Source organism: Schistocerca cancellata, chromosome 6 (assembly GCF_023864275.1).
Source record: "Schistocerca cancellata isolate TAMUIC-IGC-003103 chromosome 6, iqSchCanc2.1, whole genome shotgun sequence".
Taxonomy (NCBI): Eukaryota; Metazoa; Arthropoda; class Insecta; order Orthoptera; family Acrididae; genus Schistocerca; species Schistocerca cancellata.
In genome coordinates, this window is record NC_064631.1 from 658,058,206 (window position 1) to 658,077,022 (window position 18,817).

At 41.0% G+C, this 18,817-nt stretch overlaps 1 protein-coding gene across 1 annotated transcript in view; it reads right to left on the reverse strand.

The window, feature by feature from the left end:
• Positions 1-5,743: 5,743 nt before the first annotated feature.
• The window catches only part of LOC126190988 (lachesin-like), a 979,391-nt gene continuing 966,317 nt past the window's right edge, over positions 5,744-18,817 (reverse strand). Inside the window, exon 9 of the mRNA XM_049931664.1 lies at positions 5,744-7,928. Within this exon, the coding sequence (XP_049787621.1) occupies positions 7,843-7,928 (86 nt within the window). The 3' untranslated portion in view covers positions 5,744-7,842. The remainder of the gene's footprint in view (positions 7,929-18,817) is intronic.

Here is an 18,817-nt window from a genome sequence, read left to right on the forward strand (position 1 = left end):
TTAAAGGAAGAAGGAACATGAGTCTGGAATAATATTCTGCGCTATATTAGAGAACTGAATAACATCTCCAGCTTCAGGATACAGTTAATAATATATCTACTAAAACAACAATGATGATTACCAACGTCTTTGCAGGCACTCATTACCTTGTACATCCTTCTTCCCAACCAGATATTTCTCATTTTCCAATATTCTTAGCTGGTGAATGCTCCTTAAATTTCCTTTCTCTAGGCTTACAGTATCGGAAAACATCTCTTTTGTACACCTATAAATAATTTTGTATCTTCCGCTATCATCATTGTTATTATTTTCTTTATTACTGTCGTTATTAAAATTATTATTACCGTTATAACTACAAGTGTCGGGAAAAGTAGTAATATTAATACTTCCACTATTAACTTTATTATTTCGTAGTCATTATTGTCACTACAGTTTCTCAGATAATTTTAATAACATTTAACATATTACGATTGCTATTTGTTAGGTAACTACGACGTAGAAAAGCTTGCTGAATGTGTGAAACCCTTTTCCGATATAAGAGAGGACCTGATGATTCTTCTCAGATCAGGTTAAATAAATAAACAAAGGAAACCAAAGAAAAACTTGGAGAAGTGATTAAAGTTCAAGGGGAAGAAATAAAAACGTTAAGGTTTTCCGGTGACACTGTAATTCTGTCAGAGACAGCAAAGGACTTGAAGAACTGTTGACAGAATAGACAGTACCTAGAAGGGAGGATATAAGATAAACATTAGCAAAAGCAAAACTACTATAATGGAATGTAGTGGAATTAAATCAGGTGATGCTGAGGGAAGTAGGTCAGATAACGAGACACTTAAATAGTAAATGATTTTTTGCTATTTGAGCAGTTAAGCAACTAATGAGGGCCGAAGTAGAGAGGATGTGAAATATGGACTGGCAATGGCAAGAAAAGCGTTTCTGAAGAAGAGAAATTCGCTTACATGAAATATAGATTTAAGTGTTGGGAATTCCTTTCTGAAGGTATTTGCTTGGAGTTTAGCCTTTTACGGACATGAAACGTAGACGCTAAACAGTTCAGAAAAGAATAGAATAGAATAGAAGCTTTTGAAATGTGGTTCTTAAGAAGAATGCTGGAGCTCAGATGGGTAGATCACGTAACTGATGAGGTGGTACTGAACAGAACTGGGGAGAAAATAAATGTGTAGCACAACCAGACTAGAAAAAGGGATCGGTTGATAGGACTCATTCTGAGACATGAAGTAATCACCGATTCAGTATTTGACGGAAGTTTGGGCGACAAAAACTGTAGACAAGACCAGGAGATGACTACAGCAAGCAGATTCAAAAGGATATAGGTTGCAGCAGTCACTCGGAGGTGTAGACGGTTGCACAGGATAGGATAGGTCCGCAGCTCGTGGTCGTGCAGTAGCGTTCTCGCTTCCCACGCCCGGGTTCCCGGGTTCGATTCCAGGCGGGGTCAGGGGTTTTCTCTGCCTCGTGATGACTGGGTGTTGTGTGATGTCCTTAGGTTAGTTAGGTTTAAGTAGTTCTAAGTTCAATGGGACTGATGACTATAGATGTTAAGACCCATAGTGCTCAAAGCCATTTTTGAAGGATAGGGTAGGGTGAAGAGCTGCATCAAACCAGTCTTCAGGCTGAAGACTACAACAACAAAAGCTACTAAATAAAGTGACAGAGTATGTACGAAGAGAAACACATGAAATAAGAACCATATAGATCACGATAATTAGTGCTTCAGCCCATGAAATGTTTAATAGTGTGCAACACAACAGTATGTTTCATGCACTTACAGAAATGTTTGGTTCTGCTGTTTATTGTAATGCTACGTTTTAATTTACAACTTTCAATATTAAATAACAGGTACGTAGTGTGATAAATGTACGTTATCTGTGATTCTCACATCAAGGTCAAAAGTTACGTTGCTAAAATTATTGTTGTGTTTCTTTGATGAAGTATGAATATTCGATTCTGCTCGTTTTGGGAACCGTGAACCACATTCATTCATGCTTACCTGTATATTTCCTGTTCAGTGCCAGCGTTCCACCTCCTTCTGGCATGACCACCTAGATTTTGAATGTTTATGTGTCATCTTTTCCTTGATGAAATCAGCAGATCTGTTTTCTTGTGTTACAGAGCATTAATTTACTATGACTCTGAACGAAAATGTTCAGTGCATAGTTGTGTCAATATTGTTTTGTATTTTATCACTGGTTATTCGTTTTTCTTAAAGAAGAGTGTGTGAAAAACTTTCGTAAGAATGATACCCTTTAAATATAAAAGTGGGACAAATATCATACATCGTCTTCCGCATATCAACAAATGCAGCAATGAGCAGCATAGTACTAAAACATAAACACAGAACATTTGTTTTCCTGTAAGCTCTAGTCATTGTTTTATTTTTCACAATTTTTTGGATACATTTATAACATAACATTATAAATAGTCGACATACATATATAATATATCTGGTTATTACTTTTTTGTTGACCTGAACAACGGTTAAGCAACGTTACCTTCCATTTCCCTGTTAATATATTAATATACTTTTGTTATAGTAAAGTAACTGCGTTGGGGTTAGAGGTGTTAACCAGAGAACAATACAGCAGTCACAATCGCTCTCTCAACTGTGTGTCTGAAAACACACACACACACACACACACACACACACACACTCACACACACACACACACAGATGCACTACACGCACACAGCCTGCGCGAAAAATTTTGTGGCTCAGCAAACATCACGAAAAATACACATCTTATAAAGGTCAACTTCACAGTCTTTGACATTCAGTTGTCCACTGTTTCTGGCTCTGTTTATCAGAAAATACATACAGTGAGTCGTTTTAGTATCTGCCATCAATAACACTATACAGTTTTGTTACATAATATTAGGCTTAAGACGCTTTAGTATACGAGGAGCACATTCATTGTAATTTTTCTTCAGTGAAACTGAATTATTTACCTACATTGTGAGCTGTGTAAGCATAACTTTACAACATAGCAGGGCATCGACGTTTGTGCAGTGAGCCGACACATTTGGGAGAAAAGTCTTTGGCACGATTATCTAAATCTCTTTGTTCACAAACACACACACACATACACACACACACACACAAGCACATACAAACATTATAACTTCATTTAATCTCTTCCTGAACAGCACTGTTATAATTTTATAGCAGAACTATACCGGACAGTGGAGTATGTTGCTTGTTTTTCACGAGTTTCTTGGCGTTGTTGCTGTAGATGCCTATTTACTTTAGCACTATCTGTACTGTTGCCAGAACGGTTTGTTGTATAGACTTAACAGCAACAAATACAAGTAAATCATCTTAGTTTGTAGATACAACTAAAGTCGTGTTCTGGTAGATCTAGTTAGAGCTCGTCCTCAACCTGAATTCTTTAGTGCCTCCAGGACTCCCTCATGTCCATTCGGTTCGGCCTGCTGTCAGATGTGCATCAGGGATCTTTTCTGGGGGTGGGGGGGAGGAGTTAAGGCAGCAGGACGATGGGCTCACCACCCTCCCCCCCCCCCCCTCGAAGTGCCACGGCTGCACTCCACTTGCACAGGTCAGAAGCCTTTTAAAAATAACTCATGAAATCATCTACAAAAATATATGCAGAGGACCAGTACTTCGAGCAGTAAATAATTTCTTTTAGATTACATATTGCGTAAGCGTTGTCCAGAAAGGAGTTGCCTTCAGGTTTTCTCGGGTTCAGAATACTAACCGCATCTGTGGACATTTTATTTCCACTATATAACAGTATGATTTGTTGGTACTTTAAAACATAGTCATTTCTCCGTGTAATATTTATCAAATACTAATGCCAGTAAAAATGTGGGTATAGCCTGGGAAGACAGAGGGTTAATAAATGAAATGTATACAAACCAAAAAGGGACAGTTATAGCTGGGAATGTAGAGGCCTAAGAGATGAGCGCTGAAAAGGGCGTAAGCAAGGATGTCCACTGTCAGCGAAACTATGCAACATCTGTGGAAAAGAACTGATAGGTAGGACCATAGAGATTGCAAGACGCATTGTAACTGGAGGAGTAAGGACATAGAGACTATAAAATACCCCGATAACGAAGCAGTGCTGTCGTAATCAGAAGAGGAGCGACAGAAGATGTTGAAGAGTATAACAGGAAGAGGCAAGAAGTATGCTATCAATTTAAGTACAGCAACGACAAAAGTTATGAGAATAAGTAACAATGAAGCTCTAGTTAACAATATTCCTAAACAAAAAAAGACAGAACAATCAAAGTCCTTTCTGTACGTGAGAAGTTGAATGACATGGAATAGAAGCCATACAGAAGAAATAAGAAGATATTGCGTCTGTGAAGGTGAAGCAGTTACTTCCATCCAGAAGAATTCCAATGGAGCCGAGGAAAAGATTGCTAAATATTGTGTCTGGAGTGTAGTGTTTTACAGCAATTGATCGTGGACAGTTAAGAAGAAAGAAGAAATATATCTATAAAGTTTAGAATTGTTGTTACGGAAAAGAATGCTTGAGGCAAAGTGGACTAACAAAGAACGAGGATGTAGAGGGTGTCAGAGTTAAGAACGAGGATGTAATAAAGGAAATAAGATAAGGAAGAACGTTATTGGAAGTTATCATAAAGAACAAAATATTTTAGGTGGGATACATACCGCCTGGAAAATATTTGCAACAAAGAATTATAGAAAGGACTGTGGAAGGAATCCGAGGAAGAGGTAGGAAGAGATTTGAATGAATGGATGACATCAGAAGAGGAAGAACATACAGACATATGAAGGAACATGCTCAAAGCAGGACGCAGTGGAGAGCATCCAATTGAAACGTGTCATAAGACTGGTATACTAAAGAAGAAGAAGAAAAAATAAGAAGAGATCTCTCTATGAGTTCTTTCAAAGAATATAAATAATGTGATGAAGATTTCGAAATGATAACTGAAATGTACAATTCTCTGCGTCAGGTTTGGTTAAAATGAAACAGTATACGTTGTTTTATTAATTTTTTTAATTTAAAATACTTGTAAAGCATTATCATTGCGCATGTTTCGCAGGTAGACGACTCGAAGGATTAATTTCTATCTATTCCTATTGGTTATAGGACGAGGCCTAAGCAGCAGTTCCTTAACAGGGATCTTTCATCCCTTTAACTGCTTTATGGGCATCTGTCACATTTTTGACGTAGGTCCTTACTTAAACCATGCGAATCATACACAAAACCTGTTGACAACCAACTCCGCATTAAAGCGGTTTCTATAAGCAGTAAAAAATAAAAATTGTTTAATATGTGCGTACCTACAAACTGCCTTGCATGAATTTAATATCATTGTTGTTGTTACCAACAAGTAATATTCAGTGTCTTTGAGATCTCATATAATGAATATCACACAGAATTCAGCATTTTGAGCAATTATTTGGAACTATTACGATCAAGAAAATTTTTAATTTCTGCAATCATTAAATCAGATCTTGTTATCAGCGCCGGATATATGTTAGTGCCTCTCATAAAATTAATTACGTCAAAATATGCTATCGAAATCTTGTAACACAGATGCGACTGGGGGAATTGCCATGTTTTATGTCTACTACAATAGTGTAGACCGAGTCATCAAATTTTACCGCACAGGAATATCTGGGTTATTTTCTTGAAAGGTATCATGTTTTCCCGTTATTTCTTATGCCTCGAGACATAGCAATTCCTCCCCCCCCCCTCCCCCCCCATGCCCTCGCCCCCCCCCCCTTCCTCTTTCAGCCACGCCACCTTTGGTTTCTATATCCATTTCGAATGATCACAGTTTTTCTCACTTTCAAAAAGTTACACATCTGTCATTCATATTTGAGATAGAGATATGCATAATGAGAAGTATAAGTGGAAATTTCTAGTTCACAGAGAAATATACGAATTGATATTTCCAGAAGATCATCTGCAAGTGACGAGTGAAAAAGCTTAACAGCGCGACAACGTGTTACCTACTATCTTCGTCATGCCCTTGCATAAGTTTTACGTGGGAAAGACTTCCTAAGAGTAGGCCATGTGGTATAGTGGACATCAGAATTACGGGTCTGTTTGCGAACCTACATAGTTGCTTAACGGGAAGAGAATGATTTTCAGAGGCAATGATACAGAAGTGATGATACAGGCGTTGATCTTGTGGTCATGTTGGTGTATTTGATTTAAGAGGACGAACCGCTTTTGTATTCCTGTATACTACAAGCACAACTAAAGTGATGTGAAGAAATCATTTATACGCTTCTATTAAAATGTGACTGAGGTATCACTGGTGGCAGCGTTTCTATCTGTTTTTCGAAGTATGTTTCCAGCGGTGTGATAGAAGGTAGCACAGATAACGAGGTAACGAGAGACTGACACCAGCGAGAGTGAGTTGGCTGTGTTCATCAGAAATCCTCACTGTGCAAAAAACTTTCGTTAATTCGACATCCGGCAGGCACAGTATTAGACTGTAATGAGTCCAGCGCTCATAATTTAATTGGCAAATTCTTCCCTCTGGCAAATTTATTTTAATTTCTAAACGTTGCCCTGCAGCAACCTGAGGCCGTTAGCCACCAATTCTGGCAGCGAGGAATTGCTTACACAAAGAAAGTGATCAACACTGTAGTAAAATAAAGTGTAGCGCACACGACAACTCAAGTACGGAACCAACAATTCACGACTACTACAATGACGGTATAATGGGAATTGCTACATCAACGCGTAATGTCCTAAAGTCATCAGAAAAGACGGCTTGTATTGACAGCATTTAGAAAACCTATCATACTGAAACGGGAACAAGCGTAGCAGACATCGTTACAAATATTGATACAACAATTTATGATTCATTAAGGTAGGCCACTCGTTGGAAACATTTAAACGACACTAAAATTGTATAAACATTATACTTAATTGCTGAGACTGAATGATTTATCTACAGCTATCATACTGCAGCGTCTCCAAAAAGCAGTATTATAGTCGTACAGTAATGACTTCCAACCAGTCACTGACACTGCCAAATGTGATGCCAGTTTACCAATTAACATACATACATTAATAGTTGTTTGAAACACTGCCTTGTATATCTTGTCAGGAAAACAGATTGCTCTTTGTTCAACCTTCAAAGCTGGGAATTTTATAGTCGAAGTTGGATATTTGCAATGAGATTACTTGCCCGTAGTGTAAGTCATTATGTGTTTCTTTCACCATAAAATATAACCATCGTAACTCCAGTAGGTGGATAGTTTCTGTGACACGAAATCTTCCTAGTAACTGAAGCGCCACTAAATGAGCGTAGACTGTACACCTAGACATAATAGTTCCAGTAGATACAGTCACTGTAGCAGCCAAAGTTCGTTTTAAATGGCAGGGAGATAGGGTCTGGAGTGCCGGCAAGGAAGCATCTGTGTAGCCGATAGGTTAGGGAACGAATTTTTACATTACTCTCAGCCGTGTACACGCGGAATCCTACAAAGCAGAGGAGCAATACGGGGCACACAAACACAGCTACGTCGGGTCCAAATGTCTGGGCAATGAGCAACACAGGGCACAAGTTCCAGGAGACACAGCCGGGTTGATGTCCAGCTTCGTCACGCGGTCTTCTGCATCCTGCGTGCGTCGTCACTGGAGGACACGCGTCACCACTGCTAACGTCACGGGGTTGTGGGGATGGGGGTTGGGGGTGACTGGTGTGAGAGAGTTTAGTCCTGAGTTGATGATTCCGGCGCTACTCTCGGAAAAGCTCGATCAGTCTTGTTGCTGCTGTCGTGGTTCCCAGTTCTCGTGTAGTTTTCACGCTGTCCGTTACTGTTAACCGCAAAATCCACCAGTGGGGGTGCTGTTCTGAGGCTGGTCTTCCTTATCTGTGCAGGGCGAACGCTGCGACGGAAGCGGCCGCCGCTGCCACCACCAGCAACACGGCGCAGTTCGCCGCGCTGCTACCAGCTGCGAACAGAAAAGCGGGCATGACGTCACATGGCGCGCTCTTGCGGAAATTATGCAGTACACGTGAAACATTACAGCACCAGTGGAGCTAGAAGTTGGTAAAACAGGGAACATTTAATCAGTCTGGCATTTGTGCATCTTTATACACTGAAGCCCCTAAGAAACTGGTATAGGCATGCTTATTCAAATGCAGAGATACAGGGTGTTTCAAAAATGACCGGTATATTTGAAACGGCAATAAAAACTAAACGAGCAGCGATAGAAATACACCGTGTGTTGCAATATGCTTGGGACAACAGTACATTTTCAGGCGGACAAACTTTCGAAATTACAGTAGTTACAATTTGCAACAACAGATGGCGCTGCGGTCTGGGAAACTCTATAGTACGATATTTTCCACATATCCACCATGCGTAGCAATAATATGGCGTAGTCTCTGAATGAAATTACCCGAAACCTTTGACAACGTGTCTGGCGGAATGGCTTCACATGCAGATGAGATGTACTGCTTCAGCTGTTCAATTGTTTCTGGATTCTGGCGGTACACCTGGTCTTTCAAGTGTCCCCACAGAAAGAAGTCACAGGGGTTCATGTCTGGCGAGTAGGGAGGCCAATCCACGCCGCCTCCTGTATGTTTCGGACAGCCCAAAGCAATCACACGATCATCGAAATATTCATTCAGGAAATTAAAGACGTCGGCCGTGCGATGTGGCCGGGCACCATCTTGCATAAACCACGAGGTGTTCGCAGTGTCGTCTAAGGCAGTTTGTACCGCCACAAATTCACGAAGAATGTCCAGATAGCGTGATGCAGTAATCGTTTCGGATCTGAAAAATGGGCCAATGATTCCTTTGGAAGAAATGGCGGCCCAGACCAGTACTTTTTGAGGATGCAGGGACGATGGGACTGCAACATGGGGATTTTTGGTTCCCCATATGCGCCAGTTCTGTTTATTGACGAAGCCGTCCAGGTAAAAATAAGCTTCGTCAGTAAACCAAATGCTGCCCACATGCATATCGCCGTCATCAATCCTGTGCACTATATCGTTAGCGAATGTCTCTCGTGCAGCAATGGTAGCGGCGCTGAGGGGTTGCCGCGTTTGAATTTTGTATGGATAGAGATGTAAACTCTGGCGCGTGAGACGATACGTGGACGTTGGCGTCATTTGGACCGCAGCTGCAACACGGCGAACGGAAACCCGAGGCCGCTGTTGGATCACCTGCTGCACTAGCTGCGCGTTGCCCTCTGTGGTTGCCGTACGCGGTCGCCCTACCTTTCCAGCACGTTCATCCCTCACGTTCCCAGTCCGTTGAAATTTTTCAAACAGATCCTTTATTGTATCGCTTTTCGGTCCTTTGGTTACATTAAACCTCCGTTGAAAACTTCGTCTTGTTGCAACAACACTGTGTTCTGGGCGGTGGAATTCCAACACCAGAAAAATCCTCTGTTCTAAGGAATAAACCATGTTGTCTACAGCACACTTGCACGTTGTGAACAGCACACGCTTACAGCAGAAAGACGACGTACAGAATGGCGCACCCACAGACTGCGTTGTCTTCTATATCTTTCACATCACTTGCAGCGCCATCTGTTGTTGAAAATTGTAACTACTGTAATTTCGAAAGTTTGTCCGCCTGAAAATGTACTGTTGTCCGAAGCATATTGCAACAAACGGTGTATTTCTATCGCTGCTCGTTTAGTTTTTATTGCCGTTTCAAATATACCGGTCATTTTTGAAACACCCTGTATGTAAACAGGCAGAATACGGCGCTGCGGTCGGCAACGCCTGTATAAGACAAGTGTCTGGCGCAGTTGTTAGATCGGTTACTACTGCTTATAAATTTTTGAGTTTGAACGTGCTGTTATAGCCGGTGCACGAGCGACGTGATACGGCATGTCTGAGGTAGCGATGAAGTGGGGATTTTCCCGTACGTACATTCCTGGAGTGTGCCGTGAATAGCCGGCCGCTGTGGCCAAGCGGTTCTAGGCACTTCAGTCCGGAACCACGCTGCTGCTACGGTCGCAGGTTCAAATCCTGCCTCGGGAGTGGCTGTGTGCGACGTCCTTAGGTTAGTTAGGTTTAAGTAGTTCTAAGTCTCGGGGACTGATGACCTCAGATGTTAAATCCCATAGTGCTTAGAGCCATTTGAACCATTTGTACCATGAATATCAGGAATCCGGTAAAACATCAAATCTCCGACGTCAATGCGGACGAAAAACTCCTGCAATAACAGGACCAGCGACGACTGAAGAGAATCGTTCAACGTGACAAAAGTGCAACCCTTCCGCACATTGCTGCAGATTTCAATGCTGGGCCATCAACAAGTGTCAGCGTGTGAACCGTTCAATGAGACATCATCGATAAGGGCTCTCGTTGCCGAAGACCCACATTTGTACCCTTGATGACTGCACGACACAAAGCTTTACGCCTAGCCTGGGACCGTCACCATCTACATCTACATCTAAATTTATACTCCGCAAGCCACCCAACGGTGTGTGGCGGAGGGCACTTCATGTGCCACTGTCATTACCTTCCTTTCGTGTTCCAGTCGCGTATGGTTCGCGGGAAGAACGACTGCCGGAAAGCCTCCGTGTGCTCACGAATCTCTCTAATTTTACATTCGTGATCTCCTCGGGAGGTATAAGTAGGGGGAAGCAACCCTCTCGAAAACTGGACAGCAAGCTACACCGCGATGCAGAGTGCCTCTCTTGCAGAGTCTGCCACTTGAGTTTGCTAAACATCTCCGTAACGCTATCACGCTTACCAAATAACCCTGTGACGAAACGTGCCACTCTTCTTTGGATCTTCTCTATCTTCTCTGTCAACCTCTGTCAACCCTCCCACACTGATGAGCAGTACTCAAGAGTAGGTCGGACGAGTGTTTTGTAAGCCACCTCCTTTGTTGATGGACTACATTTTCTAAGGACTCTCCCGATGAATCTCAACCTGGCACTCGCCTTACTAACAATTAATTTTTTATGATCATTCCACTTAAAATCGTTCCGTACGCATACGCCCAGATATTTTACAGAAGTAACTGCTACCAATGTTTGTTCCGGTATCATATAATCATACAATAAAGGATCCATCTATCTATGTATTCGCAATACATTACATTTGTATATGTTAAGTGTCAGTTGCCACTCCCTGCACCAAGTGCCTATCCGCTGCAGATCTTCATGCATTTCGCTGCAATTCTCTAATGCTAAAACTTCTCTGTATACTACAGCATCATTTCGCGAAAAGCCGCATGGAACTTCTGACACATTAGACTCTTTATGACTGAAAATATGTTGCCTGGTAGGACGAGTCTCGTGCCAAATTGTATCGAGTGGATGGACGTGGAAGGGTATGGAGACAACCTCACGAATCCATGTACGCATTGTGTCAGCAGGGGACTGTTCAGTCTGGTGGAGGCTCAATAATGGTGTGGGGCGTGTCTGGTTGGAGGGATATGGGAACCCTTATATGTTTATATACGACTCTGACAAGTACCACGCACATAATGTCCTGTCTGATCACCTGCATCCATTCATGTCCACTGTGCATTCCGACGGACTTTGGCCATTTCCAGCAGGACAATGCGACACCCCATACGTCGAGAAGTGCTACGGAGTGGCTCCAGGAACACTCTTCTGAGTTTAAAGACTTCCGCTGGCCACCGAGCTCCTCAGACACGAACATTATTGAGCATATCTGGGATGCCTTGCAACATGCTGTTCAGAACAGATCTCCACCCCTTTGTACTCTTACGGTTTTATGGAGAGTGCTGCAGGATTCATGGTGTCAGTTCCCTCCAGTACTACTTCAGACATTAGTCGAGTCCATGCGAAGTCGTGTTGCGGCACTTCTGCGTGCTAGCGGGGGCCTTACACGATATTAGGCAGGTGTACCGGTTTCTTTTATGCACTTCAGCGTCTCTTGCGCCATATTACCTGTTCCATTACTTTTCTGACTCGCTGCGTCACAAGAAATCCCATTATTTAACTGGTATTTCGGCTAGATAGCTTTCGGTCATCTTCCAGGTAGACTGAAGCTGCAGTCTCTTGAAGTGGCATCAAAACGTCGAAATTCGAGCTTTGACTTCATAATTCCGCGACTCGGTGGTCAAGGAAGGAGCAGTAAATCGGTTAGTTACGAACTGTTTTGATACAGAAACTAGTCTCTGTCTAAACGAAGCAGGGCTCTCTTCGATCACCTAGCAATGACATCGCTACAGTGCAGGAGACTGACGCATCGACGTCTCAGCAGAGATCGAGAGTGTAACGGCACTTGTAGTTCAGACAAATCTCTTTCCCGTGGGACACCATCTCTGGTCTTTGCGTATCTGTGCCCTCAAACGCAGTGACTAGGGTGTCGTGTTTAAAGTAACGGCTGACAGTGTTCCAGTCCGTCTGCTTACTCGAAATATGCCCGAAAAGTATACGGCCAACAAATCAGTCGAAGAACAGGAATTACTGCCGCTACTCGCTTGAAATCTAATGGATCATTTTGACTGTTGTATAAAAAGAAAATGGCTTCACTTTAGTTGTTTAATGATCTTTAAGTAGCCAGTCAAGTCAGACATGTTTCAGGCACCACGTCGATTGTCAAGAATCTTCGCAAAGCCAGCACAGCGGTCGTAACATTGCAGTCAGAGCCGGCTTCCAAATAATGTCATGAGAGACATTCAATATCTGAGACCTACAACTGATATGACTATCAGTTGGCGCTGCACGCTCACAAAAGGCTTACTACTCCACTGTTCAGACAATCTCTTCCACAATATCTTCTACAATCCTACACAGCACAAAAATTACCATTTCTTCTGCTACAAAGATTTTTAGGAAAAATTCTGGCCCATCACCTAGACTGGACTGAACACACAACTGCAGTCTGTAAGGTGGTCAAGTATCACTTCATTCACTACCTAAATATAAAAAAAATACTTCCACTCGAATATCAAAAGACACTTGTAGAGTCACGAATACTCCCCGTCCTTGATTATGGGTATCCTGTCCTCCAAGGACTTTCGTATGAGAACTTACGTCGGCTGGAACTGGCGATGAATGCTTTCCTGCGATTCATTTGCTTTTCCACTCCGTCTTCAGGCCACAAGTGGCCCATCGGGACCATCCGACCGCCGTATCATCCTCTGCTGAGGATGTGGATAGGAGGGGCGTGTGGTCAGCACACCGCTCTCCCGGCCGTTATGATGGTTTTCTTTGACCGGAGCCGCTACTATTCGGTCGAGTAGCTCCTCAATTGGCATCACGAGGCTGAGTGCACACCGAAAAATGGCAACAGCGCATGGCGGCTGGACGGTCACCCATCCAAGTGCCGGCCACGCCCGACAGCGCTTAACTTCGGTGATCTCACGGGAACCGGTGTATCCACTGCGGCAAGGTCGTTGCCCGCGATTCATTTGTGATGTACGCTATTTCGACCGTACTAATCCTATCAAAATTTCCCAACAATGTGAAATGCTCTCTGTACCTCTACACAATTTTGTCATGTTCTCTAAATCATTTCCTGTATCAGGAACCCTACTTTGGAACAATCTAACTCAAAATATTAGAGAAATCAAAACCCTTCCAAACTTCAAAAGACAGCTAATGGCCCATCTTCTATAACAATAGCTATCTCATCTTGCAACTCACTATCATCAAACCTCCCTCCCCTACCGCTTTTCTCTCTCCTTGCTTACAAACTTCATTGAAAGTCTCTTCTTCGCTAGCAGCCATTGTAAGTTTTATTTCAGTCCCAACGTGTTTCATTATCCGTTCCACTTCTTCTAATAGTAAACAGGGCTTGAAGTGTGTTAAAATTAAAATCATTCTTAGTGACTCCATTATTTTATTAGTATTATTATTGTTACTAATGTTATTATTGCAAATTATTACTTTTGTTAATAATGAAAATTATTGTTATTGAGTTTGTTTTGTAGGTAATAACTATAACAATCTTAATTGTTCCATTATTTTATCATCATCATCATCATCATTTTATTATTATTATTATTGTAGTTGTTGCTAATTACTTTTTATTAATTCTGCAAACGAATATTACTGTTAGTTATACAATATTTTCTGTGTATGTTCTTCTAGGGGCCGATGTAAGAAAGGGCCTAAATGCTCTAATGGTAAGGCTAAGCACGCAAGAAATAAATAAATTAGTTTGACTTACGGGAGAGCGACACAGAACTGCTGAAAAACTTGAATTGTGAGACGATTGGAGGCAGACACCAACCATCCAGTGAAATCTCGTTTCAAGAACTAGTATTTAGCGAAGAATATAGAGATATTGTTCAGCAAAGTACGTATCTCTCTCACAAAGACCACGAAGGCAAGGTCAGGCTAAGCAGTACGCGCACAGTGACATATAAGCAGTTATCCTTTGCACGCTCCGCAAACAATTAAAACGGAAAGAAACGCAAACATATGGTACAGTACTAAACATCCTTTTTCAGTCATTTCACAGTAGTTTGCAGAGTACGGTTGTGGATGGTGAGGTACAGGTAGATTTAAAAGGCGAAACACGTGTTCTTGCAGGTCCCATTGCACGTATCTCTTCAAGTGTTGTGGTGCGGGTACCTGGCCGTTTCAGCGTAAACATTTCGAAAAACTACTAATAAAGATAGTCGAATGAAACAGCAAGTTCACCGTTACCAGTCACTATTTATTGCCATAACCTTTTTCACAAGTTTAAACCTCCGCCATCACCTGGATTTACGTGTATTAGTGTGGCATAGTGTTGTGTTACAACTCTGGTGTAACCTGTGGCACTGTCTAGTATAGAAGACTGGACGTAAATGTAAACGTAGAAGTATAAAAACTAAAGTAAATAAAATAAAACATCTCCAGTAGTTACAGTTAAAGGCTCCTTTCTCTGTCGTAATACATTGCATAAAATCCGTCAAATTTTGTAAATAAAGATGGTCTCTAGAAACTAGTACGTGCAAAGAACATATAGTAAAACAGAAACAGCATTTCTAGCTGCTATTTGTACTCACTAGCTTCTAGAGACCATCTTTGTTTATGGGGTGTGACGGTTATGTGCTATGTATTACAACAGGGCAAGGAGCTAGTGACCACTGGAGGTATTCTATTTAATTTCCTTCAGTTATTTTACCTGCACATTTACATTTACTTTCAGTTTTCAGTCAAGAACTTCCACCTCTGAAATAGTATTTTGTGTTGCTCTGCTAGACAGTGCCACAGGTCACCTCAAAAGTCGTAACACACTACACATGCCGTATTAATACACATAAACCCACCTGATGATAGAGGTTTAATCTTTCGGAACGGGTTGTGAAATTAAACAGTAACTGGTAATATTAAATTCGTTGTTCAAATCGATATCAGTAACAGTCATGTTAAAGCCTAACATAAAATGTTCGCATATATAGCAAAGATAATGAGATATTAGTTTAACTCCGTGTTTGACCACACTGGAGATATGACTGGTTGTTTTATGAGTATTATCCTATGATTTATGTTTTATTTGGCAGTGCCTGGAGGTACAGAAACCAGCTGCGTCGATCACATTACGTACGTGCAGCTGTTACGGTGAATGTGCTTCCGAATTGGCGTGATGCCTGAAACATGTCACTTTTGACAGAGTATTATGGGAAATTGAACGGGCGAAATGGAGTCCTTTGCTTTACATGTTAACGACACAGCTGTGCCATCACATAATGGACTTTATTACGCTTATATTTCATTACTGTATATTGTGTGCATTCGGATTAATAAAAATGAAAATTGAAGATCTGACTTGCCTGCAGAGAAAAAAATAATGGAACCTCAAAATCACTCTTATATTAAGATTAATAATTGCAGGAAAAATTATATAAAAATTACTGCAGTTTCACGGAATTTGTGGACGTAAAGATTCTTCCGGTATTGTAATGTAGGATAAGATGTTTAAAATCCTGAGAATAATTACAGATACAACAGTATCTATGACAGGTAGAGACATCAACAACGATACAAAGATAGTAAATCGAGAAAGATGAATTCTTGTAAAAAAAAAAAAAATCTATGTTACACTTTCAGTTTATTGGCGCTCTTCTTTCATTTGTGGGAATAACAGGGTATTAAAAGTTAATATTTGAACACGTTATTAGAACACAAATAAAACATCACATTAACGCATGCAAATATCAATGTTTCAAGGCCTATAATTTTTAGGGTTGAATGTTGGAACAAACTGGAAAAATTTTTATATGGGACGAGCAGATTTTACTGATGAAGAATAAATAAACCTAAGATGAGATTTTCGTAATGCGGAACGGCAACATACTGATGAATAATATTAGGTGACATTCAGTGGCAGAAGATAAAAAAAATTATCACAATTAGGAAGCAAGAGAGAAGTGAGAGACACAATGGTGAAGTTAGAGGACACCGCTCCGCTTCCACGAAACAATCCTATCACTTTGTATGCAGCTTTCCGTGGCCGTTGTCACTGAAGTTAAAATCTTCTGGGTTATTAGGCCGCGTCATGTTTCGTCTAAAATGTTCGAAGATTCGACCCCTCTGCTGGGATCTTCGTCAGGATATTTTGGTGTCCACTACTGCTAGAAAAGCATTATTCATTTTTAGAAAAGTTGTAGAGACGTCCACTAAACACAAAAGACCAGCTTATCTTTGTTTTATTGATTTACATAAGTCTTGCGATAGGATTGAGTCAACAGATGTGGTGCACTTGCTCTACAATCGGGGAATTCCTTCCAACTTAATAAAAGCAATTGAAGACATTTGCTCCAACAACGGCGTCCAGGCGAAAATTGGTTCTAGGTTAACTAGCTGCATATAAGTTCATTGTGACACCAGACAAAGTGACTCTTTGCTACTTTTAAATATAGCCATGGACGAAGTGATAACAAGGGTATTGCGTGGCAGTGTTTAGAGATTGGGAGGCGAAGAAATAAAAATTATTTGTTATGCTGACAAAGCAGTTTTTGTGGCAAACAGACAATATAACCGGCAGAAACATTTACATATATTTAACACTGTAGCCAAAATCCTAAATGTGGTCTTATCCATTCAAAATACCAAATGTATGATCACATGTATGGAACCAATTAGATGCAAACAGGGAAGTATATGGAAAAATTATTCAACAGGTAATTACATTTAAATACCTTGGTATTGAACTGTACAACACTGTAAACGTCCGGAAGGAAGTCGGAGAACGAGTAGCAAAGCAAATAAAGTGGCTGGGAGTTTAAATGATAGTATCTGTAAAAACAAGCATATAGGAAAAGATGTAAATCAAATAATATGGAAAACGATAATGAGACCATTTACGACACACACAGCTGAGACAAGGCCGGAAACATGAAAAACAAAAACACTTTTGGAAACATCGGAAATGAAAATTCTATAGACATTTACAGGGAGGACGCTGAGACATAGAGAGAGAATTAAAACCATTACTTAATGATGTAAAGAGGACTTCATTAATGAGTGGATACACAAGAAAAACACTATTGGAACAAACACATAGACAGAATGAATGAATGGAAGATTGTGTAAATCGAAAGAAAGATATTACCATCTGATAAATACTGGCCGTCCAAGAAAAAGATGGCGCGACAACCTGAGGGTAGACTGAGTGGTACTGAAGAAAACAGGTTGTAGCCTAGGAAGAAAAGAAGGAGAAGAAGATATTTTACTTTCCTACAGGAAATTTATTTATTTACTAATTGAGTACCTGGCAATTCCCGAGTACGTATTTATTCCAGTCGTCTATTAGTCAGTTTCCTCCTTCCTCTTCTCTCTATCCTTTTGCATCCTCCATCTCTCGGCCTCCTCCACCCCCTCCTCACCACCCGTTTCCACCTTCCCTTCCCCGCTCCTTCTCTCTCTGTTCATCTCCTCCCCTTTCCCTTCTGTGTCCATCTCCTCCCCTTTCCTTTCCGTGTCCATCTCTTCCTCTCCCCTCTTTCAATCCATCTCCTCCTCTTTCCTTTCTCTGTCCATTTTCCCCTCCCCTTCCAACTGTTCATCTCCTCCTTCATCACCTTTCTGCCTGTCTCCTCCTTGCCTCATCTCTACGCCATTCCTCCTCTTTCCTTTCTCTGTCCATCTCCTCCTCTTACCAATCTGTCTATTTGCACCTACCCTACCTCTGTCGATCTCCTCCTCCTTCTATCTGTGCTTATCTTCTCGTTCCCCCTTGATGTCTGTCAATCTGCTTGTCCTACCCTCTCTCTCCACGTTATCACACTCACCCCAATAGGTAGTCGGATCTAACTACTGCATTATTTCTTTCCGAATTGTAACTAATGTGTGTGCCAAATTAGTCTGAAATCGTTCCAGGGGTTTAGAATGGGCTTTCTGCCTGTGGCTTTGCCCTCATCTAAAATTTATTTCACACATATTTAACATATTTCAAGCGTACTGTACACATATTTCACCTGTATGTCTATCGAATTTCACCCTGCAACTTCATTTTCACGCAGTTCAATATTTGCGACAATGTATCTTCTAAACGGTGTGTTTCACAATGACTTAATGTTTCGGGCACATCCAGTTATATATATGCCTACTGTCTGCGAAATATATCATGAATAGAATTAATAGTAAAGGAATAATAAATTAAAGTATTCATGATGAGTCACTTTCTCACGCATCTCAGTGTTTATAATGTCATACCTACTTAACTATGTGTCGTACAATTAGTTATTTTTCTAGGCACATTCACCTACAGATGCGGATAATGTCTGAGAAAAGTGTTGCGAACAAAGTTACTAGCAACCAAGTAATAAATTTGAACGTCTTGCATGATTCCGTGGTTTTTTACTCAATCTCAGTGTTTATGACGTTATATCTCCTAAACTAAGTGTTGTACAATGATGCAATTTTTCTTGTACATTCAGTTGTACATACAAATACTATTT